This window comes from Bufo bufo, chromosome 6 (genome assembly GCF_905171765.1).
Source record: "Bufo bufo chromosome 6, aBufBuf1.1, whole genome shotgun sequence".
Lineage (NCBI taxonomy): Eukaryota > Metazoa > Chordata > Amphibia > Anura > Bufonidae > Bufo > Bufo bufo.
This window is the reverse complement of record NC_053394.1, coordinates 88,026,125-88,038,774: the sequence shown is the minus strand read 5'-3', so window position 1 is coordinate 88,038,774 and position 12,650 is coordinate 88,026,125. Positions and strand designations below refer to the sequence as shown.

The window sequence follows — 12,650 nt, the reverse complement described above, 5'->3', positions numbered from 1 at the left end:
GAATTCTGACGGTACAGGGCCATCCTCGCTACCCACGCTGGTTGCCAGACTTGATCAGCAGGATCACCTGTTGGGTCGGTTCGCTGTGGCGTTGCAAACCCTGCTTGAACGCACGGCTCATTTCGTTCCCGTTGCCGATGGGTCGGTTGTCGCTCCTGGGCTCGCTCCTACTGCCGCTCCGGTTGTTGCGCCAGAGTCTACCCCGACACCTGTTGTTGCGCCTGCGGTGTTTCGAGGTATGACCGGTTCTGCCCCTCTTCCACAGCGCTTTGGGGGAGAGCCAACTCAGTGCCGAGGTTTCCTTAACCAGGTGGGCATTTATTTCGAGTTGCTGCCACATGCCTTTCCTACTGAGAGATCAAAGGTGGGCTTCTTGATCTCGCTGCTCTCGGACAAGGCCTTGTCCTGGGCCAGCCCTTTATGGGAGAACAACAATCCGGTGGTTGCCGAGTTTTCCGGTTTTGTTGCTTCTCTTCGGAAGGTATTCGATGTGCCGGCTCGTGCTGCCTCTGCTGCGAAGCTCCTTATGTCCATCAGACAGGGTTCACGATCCGTAGCTGAATACGCCATTGAGTTTCGTACCCTGGCAGCAGAGGTGGGCTGGAATAATGAGGCTCTGGTCGCTGCTTTCTCTCATGGTCTCTCGGATGCCTTGAAGGATGAGGTTGCAGCTAAGGACCTACCAGTTGAGCTCGAGTCTCTTATTTCTTTCCTGATTTTGATTGACACCAGACTCAGGGAGAGACCTTCCTTTAAGGAGAACCTGCGGAGGTCTTCTAACAGATTGGTGCCTACGTTTGCTGTCCCACCCGTGCCTCCCTCTCCTCCCACGCCTCCTGGGGATGACTTGTCTGGGGGTGAACCCATGCAGCTGGGGTTTGCTCGCCTGTCCGAGGGGGAGAGGGCACTCCGGAGACGTGAGGGCCGATGCATGTACTGTGGTCTCGGTAGGCATTTTCGGTTGGCATGTCCGAACCGTCCGGGAGACGCTCGTACCCTGAGATCCTGTCGGGGGCAGATCTTGGGTGGAGTCTCCTCGTCCCCGGTTTCCCGTGTTGACAAACCACTGATCACTGTTGTCCTCTCCTGGGTCGGGGGCTCGGTGACGACCCAGGCGTTGGTGGACTCTGGTGCTGGTGGTTTGTTCATTGATAGTGTGTTCGCTGCCGCCAATTCCATTCCTCTGCAGGCTCGAGGTTCCCCACTGGCTCTTGAGGCGATAGACGGCAGACCCCTTCTGCCGCCACACGTGACTCATGAGACCCTTCCAGTGGGGATAGCCATTGGTGCCGTTCACAGAGAGTCGGTCTGCCTCCAGGTTATTTCGTCTCCACACTACTCGGTGGTCTTGGGGTACCCCTGGCTCCAGAAGCATAATCCGACTTTCGATTGGAGATCGGTCGAGATCCTCTCGTGGTCACCGCAGTGTGGGGCTAGTTGCATCCATGGGTCTGTCAAGTTGCTGTGTACTTCCTCGGACTCTCTGTTGCCTCCTGAATATGAGGAGTACCGGGATGTATTCGATAAGGTGCGCGCGGTTGCCCTACCTCCGCACCGCCCATATGATTGTGCCATAGAGTTACAATCTGGTGCCGTTCCTCCTCGTGGCAAAGTCTATCCACTGTCGGTAGCGGAGAATGAGGCCATGGAGGAGTACGTGAGGGAGGCGCTTTCACGCGGACACATTCGCAAATCTTCGTGCCCGGCAGGGGCTGGATTTTTCTTTGTGAAAAAGAAGGGCGGTGAGTTGAGGCCTTGCATCGATTACAGGGGTCTCAATCGCATCACGATCAAGAACGCTTACCCGATACCCTTGATTTCCGAGCTGTTCGATCGCCTTAAAGGGGCCACAGTCTTTACCAAACTCGACCTGAGGGCGGCATATAACCTGGTAAGGATCAAGGCGGGCGATGAGTGGAAGACCGCGTTTAACACCAGGACCGGTCATTACGAATCCTTGGTTATGCCCTTTGGGTTGTGCAATGCGCCCGCAGTCTTTCAGGAATTCATCAACGATGTTTTCCGTGACCTGTTGCAGCAGTGTGTGGTAGTCTATTTGGATGACATCTTGGTATATTCTGAATCCATGGAGGCCCACATTCTGGATGTCAGACGAGTGTTGCAACGGTTACGAGAGAACAAGCTGTTCGGTAAGCTTGAGAAATGCGAATTTCACCGATCCCAGGTAACCTTCTTAGGTTACATCATTTCCGCTGAGGGGTTCTCCATGGATCCTGAGAAGGTTTCGGCTGTCTTACAGTGGCCCCAGCCCAGTGGTCTTCGTTCCCTGCAGCGCTTTTTGGGCTTCGCCAATTATTATCGGAAGTTCATCAGGGACTTTTCCATGCTGGCCAAGCCTCTCACGGATCTGACCAGGAGGGGCAGTAATTCCCAGGTCTGGCCGCTCGAGGCCATCCGAGCTTTTGAGGCCCTAAAGTCCGCCTTTGTGTCGGCTCCGATTCTGTCGCATCCCAACCCTGGGTTGCCCTTTGTCCTCGAGGTGGACGCGTCTGAGACGGGAGTAGGCGCCCTTCTGTCTCAGCGTAGAACACCAGAGGGTCCTCTGCTTCCTTGTGGGTTTTACTCCCGGAAACTGTCTTCCGCGGAGTGCAACTATCAGATTGGTGACAGGGAGTTATTGGCCATCGTGCAGGCCCTTAAAGAATGGAGGCACTTGCTCGAGGGTTCGGTGGTTCCGGTTCTCATCCTGACGGACCACAAGAATCTGACCTACCTTTCTGAGGCCAAGAGATTGACACCACGTCAGGCCAGATGGGCTCTGTTCTTGTCACGTTTTAATTATGTGGTCTCCTACCTACCCGGTTCCAAGAACATCAGGGCGGATGCCTTATCACGGCAGTACTCCGAGCTGTCCAGGGAGGAGTCGATTCCGACTTCGGTCATACCTCCGAATCAGATCCTGGCCGCCATTCGCACCAGCCTGACCTCTCCCCTGGGTGAGCAGATTTTGGCGGCTCAATCTGGTGCTCCCTCTGGGAGACCCAACGGCAGATGTTTTGTGCCTGAGGAGTTGCGCACTCGGTTGTTGCGAACCTACCATAACTCCAAGACCGCGGGGCATCCTGGAAAGAATCAGCTGTCCTGGGCTGTTTCACGTCTGTTCTGGTGGCCTTCCCTACGTTCCGACATCGCCGCATATGTAGCGGCATGCTCCGTTTGTGCCCAGAGTAAGTCCCCTCGGCACCTTCCGTTGGGCCTTCTGCAACCCATAGCCACCGGGGAGCGTCCATGGTCACACCTGGGGATGGATTTCATTGTGGACCTCCCTGCATCCCGAGGCCATACGGTCATTCTCATGATTGTGGATCGGTTTTCCAAAATGTGCCACTGTGTTCCTCTCAAGAAGTTACCCTCTGCACAAGAGTTGGCCACGATTTTTGCCAGGGAGGTCTTCCGGTTGCACGGTTTGCCTAAGGAGATTGTGTCGGATCGGGGGAGTCAGTTTGTGTCCAGGTTCTGGCGCGCCTTTTGCTCCCAGTTGGGGATTCATCTCTCCTTCTCCTCGGCCTACCACCCTCAGTCCAATGGGGCCGCAGAACGATCCAATCAGGCCTTGGAGCAATTCCTTCGTTGCTATGTCTCCGATCACCAAGACAATTGGGTTGACCTCCTGCCTTGGGCTGAGTTTGCCAGGAACACGGCGGTGAACTCTTCCTCTGGGACGTCTCCCTTCATGGCCAATTATGGGTTCCAACCTGCCGTGTTACCGGAGGTATTCTCTCCCCAGGATATTCCGGCTGTGGAGGATCACCTTTCCGTCCTACGTGCTTCTTGGGTACAGATCCAGAAGTCCCTTGAGGTCTCTGCGCAGCGCCAGAGACTCCAGGCTGATCGCAGACGAGCGCCTGCTCCTTCCTACCAGGTCGGAGACCGTGTATGGTTGTCCACCCGCAACCTCAACCTTCAAGTGCCCACTCCCAAGCTGGCGCCTCGCTTTGTTGGTCCCTTCCGAGTGCTTCGCAGGGTAAACCCGGTAGCCTATGCCCTTGCGCTTCCTCCTGGCATGCGGATCTCCAACGTGTTTCATGTCTCCCTGTTGAAGCCACTGGTGTGTAATCGTTTCACTTCCTCGGTTCCTCGGCCTCGTCCGGTCCAAGTGGGCAATCGTGAGGAATATGAGGTGAGCAATATCCTGGACTCACGCCTGGTCCACGGTCGGTTGCAGTTTTTGGTCCATTGGCGTGGTTATGGTCTAGAGGAGCGTTCCTGGGTTCCCTCCGCAGATGTCCATGCTCCTGCCTTGCTCCGAGCCTTCCACGCACGCTTCCCTCAGAAACCGTTTTGTGCTCCGCGGAGGAGGGGCCCTTGAGGGGGATGTACTGTCATGGTCTTACCTGCTTGCTGCTCTCCTTCGTTTGACATGTGCTGGCGGCCATCTTGGTTTCTGGGTTTCTTGTAGCCTTCCACCCTGCGGCTCCTCCTTCCCCTGGGAGGAGCTGGATGCCTAGCTCATATATATAGGAGGTCTGTGGCTTCAGTTTCTTGCTTGGTCCTCTTGTGTTCACATGCTTCTAAGACTGCTGCTGCTTCTGGTTCCTGATCCTGGCTTCGTCTGACTACCCTTCTGGTTCCTGATCCTGGCTTCGTCTGACTACCCTGCTGGTTCCTGATCCTGGCTTCGTCTGACTACCCTGCTGGTTCCTGATCCTGGCTTCGTCTGACTACCCTGCTGGTTCCTGATCCTGGCTTCGTCTGACTACCCTTCTGGTTCCTGACCTCTGGCTTCGCAAAGACTCTGCTCGGTTTCACCATCCGTTTGGACTTTTGCTTTACAGCTTTATTTTCAATAAAGCCTTCTTATTTTCACTTATCTCTTGTTGTACGTCTGGTTCATGGTTCCGTGACAAAGACACACAAGTTGAAACGTCAAGACTGGGCCAAGAAATATCTCAAGACTGATTTTTCTAAGGTTTTATGGACTGATGAAATGAGAGTGAGTCTTGATGGGCCAGATGGATGGGCCCGTGGCTGGATTGGTAAAGGGCAGAGAGCTCCAGTCCGACTCAGACGCCAGAAAGGTGGAGGTGGAGTACTGGTTTGGGCTGGTATCATCAAAGATGAGCTTGTGGGGCCTTTTCGGGTTGAGGATGGAGTCAAGCTCAACTCCCAGTCCTACTGCCAGTTTCTGGAAGACACCTTCTTCAAGCAGTGGTACAGGAAGAAGTCTGCATCCTTCAAGAAAAACATGATTTTCATGCAGGACAATGCTCCATCACACGCGTCCAAGTACTCCACAGCGTGGCTGGCAAGAAAGGGTATAAAAGAAGAAAATCTAATGACATGGCCTCCTTGTTCACCTGATCTGAACCCCATTGAGAACCTGTGGTCCATCATCAAATGTGAGATTTACAAGGAGGGAAAACAGTACACCTCTCTGAACAGTGTCTGGGAGGCTGTGGTTGCTGCTGCACGCAATGTTGATGGTGAACAGATCAAAACACTGACAGAATCCATGGATGGCAGGATTTTGAGTGTCCTTGCCAAGAAAGGTGGCTATATTGGTCACTGATTTGTTTTTGTTTTGTTTTTGAATGTCAGAAATGTATATTTGTAAATGTTGAGATGTTATATTGGTTTCACTGGTAAAAATAAATAATTGAAATGGGTATATATTTGTTTTTTGTTAATTTGCCTAATAATTATGCACAGTAATAGTCACCTGCACACACAGATATCCCCCTAAAATAGCTAAAAATAAAAACAAACTAAAAACTACTTCCAAAAATATTCAGCTTTGATATTAATGAGTTTTTTGGGTTCATTGAGAACATGGTTGTTGTTCAATAATAAAATTAATCCTCAAAAATACAACTTGCCTAATAATTCTGCACTCCCTGTATATGCATTGTCTGGGAGATACTCTTTTACATTATAGAGAGCTCTTATTATGCATAGTACATGTACAACACATTGTAGGCCAGGCAATGCCCCTCTGGGTTTCTGAGAAATATATTTTAATTAGATTTCCTAAGATTTATCTGATGCCAGCAAATGTAAGATATGCTAATTTTCATATATTTTTCAGAGAAACCCAGAGGAACGTTGATTGAGTTACAACAGTCCTCATACGCACTTGGTGCCCTGCATAATAGTACTCCAGACAAAGTATCTTTGCTTAGCTCTTTTAAAGGGTACTTTTCCAGAGAGAGCTAAATTCCTGTTAGAAAGGAGATTAGCTTACATGTCTCTTTTCTAGAGAAGCATTATGTGAGGTTTCAAGAATAGCAATTGATATAAATATTATTATGAAACACTGATTGAAGATTTTAAGGCTACTACTAGGGAAAATCATATTAAAAAAAAGCACTCAATAAACAGTTTGAGGCTACCACCACTCCTTTTTCTGTTGCTACTTGTGCCGGCTACAGCAATATTTTTGCCACTGCTCATTCCTTTCGAGGCCCAGGCAACTGTCTGTTGGCCAAAGTGAACAGTAACTGAATCAGTAATGTAACTAAATATGAATGGCGCAGCAAGTGAACTAGATAAACATGCCTATATATTAGACTGCCTCTTGACGCTAAGTGTGATGCACAGTAAGTCTATGTATAACAGACCAGATTAAATATGAATGGAACAGCAGGTGATCTAGATAAACATGCTTATATATTAAACCATCTGCTGATCTTCAGTTTGATGCATAGCAAGTTTATGTATGACAGAATAGATTAAGCATAAATGGTGATGCAGGTGATCTAGATAAACTTGCATCTATATTAGACTGCCTGTTGGCGCTGAGACAGATTCACAGTATGTCTATGTACAGTACAGACCAAAAGTTTGGACACACCTTCTCATTCAAAAGAGTTTTCTTTATTTTCATGACTATGAAGGCATCAAAACTATGAATTAACACATGTGGAATTATATACATAACAAACAAGTGTGAAACAACTGAAAATATGTCATATTCTAGTTTCTTCAAAGTAGCCACCTTTTGCTTTGATTACTGCTTTGCACACTCTTGGCATTCTCTTGATGAGCTTAAAGAGGTAGTCCCCTGAAATGGTCTTCCAACAGTCTTGAAGGAGTTCCGAGAGATACTTAGCACTTGTTGGCCCTTTTGCCTTCACTCTGCGGTCCAGCTCACCCCAAACCATCTTGATTGGGTTCAGGTCCGGTGACTGTGGAGGTCAGGTCATCTGGCGCAGCACCCCATCACTCTCCTTCATGGTCAAATAGCCCTTACTTTTAAAGTTTTCCCAATTTTTCGGCTGACTGACTGACTTTCATTTCTTAAAGTAATGATGGCCACTCGTTTTTCTTTACTTAGCTGCTTTTTTCTTGCCATAATATAAATTCTAACAGGCTAGGATTAGCGTGCATTCACACAAACTAATTTTTGGTCTGCGTCTCATCAATATTTTTTGCAGATATTACACGGATCCATTCATTTCTATGAGGCTGCAAAAAATGTGTCTAGCATATGGTTCATATACTGTCTAAATCTGTGTGCTGAGCCTCAAAATTTGAGAACATGTCCTATTCTTGTCCATTTTGCGTGCAAGAATAGGCATTTTTTCAATTGGGCCGTGAAAAGTGGGTCATGCACACAGATCACATCCATATTTTGTTGAACCCTGATCTGCTGACTAGAAAAATAGTGGTAAGTAGTAGGTACAATGACAGGGAGTGGCAATTGCGCCACTCCCTGTCATTGTTCCTATCAGATTGTACCCCTCAGATGATGCGTTCATACAGGATCGCAGAATCTGATATAAATAACAAAAAAAAAATTCAAAATCATATTTACCTGATCCATTTGCTTGCGACGGGCAGGCCGCCACCATCTTGCTTGAAGATCTGGCGTGAAATCTCTCACACAAGATTTCGTGCAAGATCTTCCTGCAAGATGGCCGTGGTCGTCCCTTCTCGAACAAATTGATCAGGTAAGCAGTTTTTTAACACTACTTCAGGTGTAATCGATTCACTACCACGAAGCACGAGAAAATTCGGCTCAGCCCTACTGCTGACCACAAAATGGATATGGCCGTATGAATGCACCCTCAGGGCAATTATGGGGAATAAACCTTCCTATGAACAATTGTTCCAAATAATTGAATTGGGTAAAGATGCCTCTCGTTTGTTGGGTGATCACGTCTCTTACAGTATGTAGCACCAAAAATCCTCATGAAACTATATGAAGTCATTACTATTCATGACCGATTGTTGCTGCATATAAAGGCAGTTTATGATCTGGCAGTATAGGGAATAAACTTTGTCATTCCCAATCACTGCTCACTCTATCAGCCCTTTTTTTGAGTACTCCCAAAAAAGTATAGAACAAAACACATAATGTGATGAAGTAAAATCCAGGTAACAATATATTTGAGAATTGAGAATAACATAATGGTAAAATAAATGGTATGCAGGAGAAGACATCCTTTAGTTTAATAAAGAGAGAAATAAAAGCAGAAAAGATGAGGGATGAAAAAAGGACAAACAAGAAACTAAAAGGGAAACAGTATCGGTGTTAGTGAATTAATAAAAAAAAAAAGGCTTCCTGCCCTGGGCTAGATATGTTGTATTGAACTCTCTCAGCCTTAGAAACTGGACCTGTGATGAGTGATAGAAGAGCAATATCAGGAAAATAAATGGCAGACCACCATGTCGTCACATTGTGAATAGAAAACACCTTATACCAAAACATTTTGGTAGTAGGGCAATCTAGCCGGATGTGGATATATAGGCCTAGCACACTAAGATATCTCTAACAGAGAAAGGGGAAGAAGTGTAGACAGAGAAGACAAAAGAAGAGATCTGTACCACCGTGTCCTGGTATCCAGAAAGTGAGGATTTGCGTGTCATGGGATAGCGAATATTGTACTCATCTCTGTAAATAGAAGGTTTTTGGTATTTTTCTCCATTTTTGTCCTGTTTGCTTGACACATGATTGCTACAAATTTGTAAAACTCATGGCACAGTGAAATCTTTGACAACCACTGGCATTGCAGTCCCGCATGAGATATGCGGTCCTACATGAGATATGTCTATATGCCAGGTTATGATTGTTAATTGTATGTTAACATCTGCTAAGAGCCAAATAAATATTACATTCACAGTATATACATAAATATTGATTTGATTAAGTCTATTTTTATGCACTGCTACCCATTCTGCTTAACCATATTTCAGTAGCTTGGGAGGAATCTGAAAGTCAAGAAAGCTTATTTTCAAAGGTGTGCAGGGAATTCCTTACAGTTCTTATTACCTTTAAGCACTGTGATATTTTCTCCTGAGGTCCATGCTTGCATTGTACTTATAGGATTTGGATTGCTGGGGGCTGACTTTGGTTAATGGGTTTTATTGGACTGACGGAGGTGCCTTGTGTACTCTTTGAAGTCCCATTTGCTATGTTCTTATTTATATCCATTTAAAATAACAAAAATGCATATTAACACATTTTGCATTCCATTTTCAGGATATGAATGACTTCTCACCTGTATTTACCAAAGCCATCTACTGGGGAATGGTGGCTCCAGATGCTATGAAGGGCACTGTTATTGTTACAGTTTCTGCTGAAGATCATGATCCTCCGGTAAGTCAAATGCTTCTATTAATATACTAATACCCAAGTGAGAAAACTCTTTAACCCTCATAAGTGACCCAGTCCTCTGAGCATCTGAGTTGATTATAAAGAGTCTCTCACAGCAGTAGCCCTCATACATTTTTGATGTTTCCCTTTTGCTTATCATTATGGCTTGAACTATATTTTACAATTTTGAAATGAAGCATCAGGGATTAGCATTTGTTTAGGTCTCCAGATGAGAAAGGTTAATGCATATATACATATCTAATGGCACAATACTGTAGCTGTTTTCACTCTTATTGTCTGGGCATGAAATACTGAGTGTACTTCTTACTTTTCATGTACATTGATTAGGCCTTAAAGGGTTTGGCCACTTTCTGGTTACTGTTGACCAATGTGTATGTTAAATGATTATATGGCACTTACTAATATAGCCTTTGTTGAAATACTGCATCATTTTCTATAATTCATAAGGTATCCCCCTTTCTTTGGCAGGTCTTTTGCGCTGCCCACACAGAGGTCTTACTCATAATATGGATTCTGATGGAGGGTGATGTGACCAGGCAAATCACCTCCATTTGATATCTCCTCCATTTAAATACATTGCACATGCCATCTGCAATTGTACTGTTGGGATTTTAGTGTCAGGCGCAGAGTGTTTTAATCCCAGAGGAATCACATAGAGGTTATTTTCTTGGTCACATGACCTGTATGTGGACAACACAGAAGATTTGCATAACAAGTGGACATGGCTTATGAAATGACACAGAATATCAACAAAGGCTTAGTAACTTCCATATAATCATCTTACAAACACAATGGTGAACAGTAGCCAGAAAGTGACTAACCATTTTAAAGGGGTATTCCAGTATTTTGACATTGGTGGTCTATTGTCTGGATAAGCCATTAATATATGATTGTCAGTGACCTCACACCCTGTGCCCCTGCTGATCACTACTTTAGGAGCTACTTTAAAACATCTGGTTGGCTAGGTGTGAGGTGTTGGACCACTACCAATCTTATATCAATATTAAAATCATGGCATATCTTTTTAATCAAAGGGGCTTTGTCACCACAGATACCCTCATATATAGAAGCTACTGTGGAGATACAAGGGTCAGTGGGTGCACTTGTCTGCTGGCCTGGCTATCTTTATAAGGACCATGCAGGGCCAGGGATCAATTCCAGAGAGTCAGGGTCTGCAGTTAACCAGTGTGCTTTTTTACTGGAGGAATTCAGGTGCAAAACAATACAGGTGAGGCATAGGGTTGGCTTCTCTAGTTTCCTCCCTAGCATTCGAAGGGTTTGATACTGAGGAAAGGCCTAAGCTATCTGTCCCCCTCTCTCTCTCAGAAGGCTGGTACACTGGCCAAAAGCTGGAAGCCCATGGTTTGTAACTCAGTAGTCCAGGTGGCTCCTTGGTCACAGGACTGGTAACCCATGGTCTGTGGCTCAGCATCCCCATCCCAGCGTCTTCTTCTGGTTACTCATGCAGACTGACATGAGTCTCCCCCGCCAAGCACTGGTCCCTAACTGCAGAACACTAGGGGCTCTGACTGCTCTCCTTATATACAGTTTCTAGCTGAACTAGAACCTTCTAGTGGGAGGGGTGGAGTGGAGATGCTCAGCACAAACAGATACATTGTTTCAACTCCTGCCTCTCATAGACTTACATTAGAGCTTCAATGATACTCAATGGTAATGACACAGCAGTTTTTCCAAAAACAAACAGGTTTCCAGACTTAACAACATAGCTAAGGCTACATGCACATAACAGTGAAAAATGGACATGTGATGTACATTTTTTTAATGGCCATCACACGTCTGTTCTAAGATCAATGCTCTATATTGTCAGTTTTTCACTGACAGACTGCCCCCATACAATTGAATGGGTCCATTTTTAACGTCTGTCTCTGAGAAACGCATCAGTGAAATAAATGTCCATTAAAAATGTCTGTTTTTAACTGACTTTTTTTTCACTGTCGTGTGCATGTAGCCTTAACCAGACATTCAAAAGGTTAGTCTGTCTGGTTTTGGTGGTAAACAAGTCTGGCTTTTTCCCTCCAAACCATGCTGTTCTTTGAACCCTATGGCAGCTGTGGAAAATTGCCAGCTTCTTATTAAAAGTCCCAAAAGTCCCTCAGTATTCATTAACCCTTTCCACAGGGCCTCGAATATACAGTGTAAATTAATAAGATATATATCAAAACATACATATAAAATTCAGCTACACAGTATTAAACAGCGCACATTAACCCTTTTAACTGAAATAAAGTAAGAAGTTTATAACTTTGCATAGAGGAAATAGACAAATGTCCACAAAGGTCCAGACTTCAATGTATCCCTGCTCCAGAGCACTAAACCTTCTCTATACATACTCCTCTGCCAGAGCAGAATACCAGAGTTTGTGTTGGAGATATGAATTTATCCTTAGTTAAAAAAGAAAAAATATATATAATACCCTAAATAAAATCTTTAATCCTGTGATTTTATCTTGATTATACCTCTGATTCTTGTAACCTTCCATTAAATACTAATCTCCATCTGTTCCATAATCAATAAAATCTGCTCGCGTTGACTGACAACTGACTCATGAAAGATTCCACTCTGTACAACTTGTTGTTGCGGTTAATTTAAACGCTTGAATATGTCCTTGCAGATTACATAATAATCTGAACGCATGTATATTACTGTGTTTCTAGTGGTTTACTTTACTATGCAGCTACTATTATGTCCGTTGCAGCATTGTTCTCTGTCTAATAGCTGACTGCATTTTTTTGAATATTATAATGCCATGTTATGTAATTCTGAGTGGAATATTTCCTGCTTTAAATACATTTTTCTATGCTCTCAAATATATTCTTCATTGGAGCTCATCATATTTGATGATTGAAAGGTGGAATGTTTCTTCAGGGCTAATTTAGTGTAATTTAGAAAATGTGTCTTGTAAAATACTCCCAGAAAGGAGTGTTTAACTGTCTTGATTGAATAAACATTGCAAAGGGGGGAAAAAAAATCCTTTGCAGTTTGGTTTACATGAAAATGTTAAGCTTATTCCATGTGGAGTGAAACTACAGAGTATATATTATTACTAACGTTG

At 45.2% G+C, this 12,650-nt stretch overlaps 1 protein-coding gene across 1 annotated transcript in view; it reads left to right on the top strand.

Moving 5' to 3' along the window:
* PCDH15 (protocadherin related 15) overlaps window positions 1–12,650 on the top strand; it is a 1,608,479-nt gene that overhangs the window by 1,017,702 nt on the left and 578,127 nt on the right. The window contains exon 20 of the mRNA XM_040438316.1: window positions 9,443–9,559. Coding sequence (XP_040294250.1) covers window positions 9,443–9,559 — 117 coding nt within the window. The remainder of the gene's footprint in view (window positions 1–9,442; window positions 9,560–12,650) is intronic.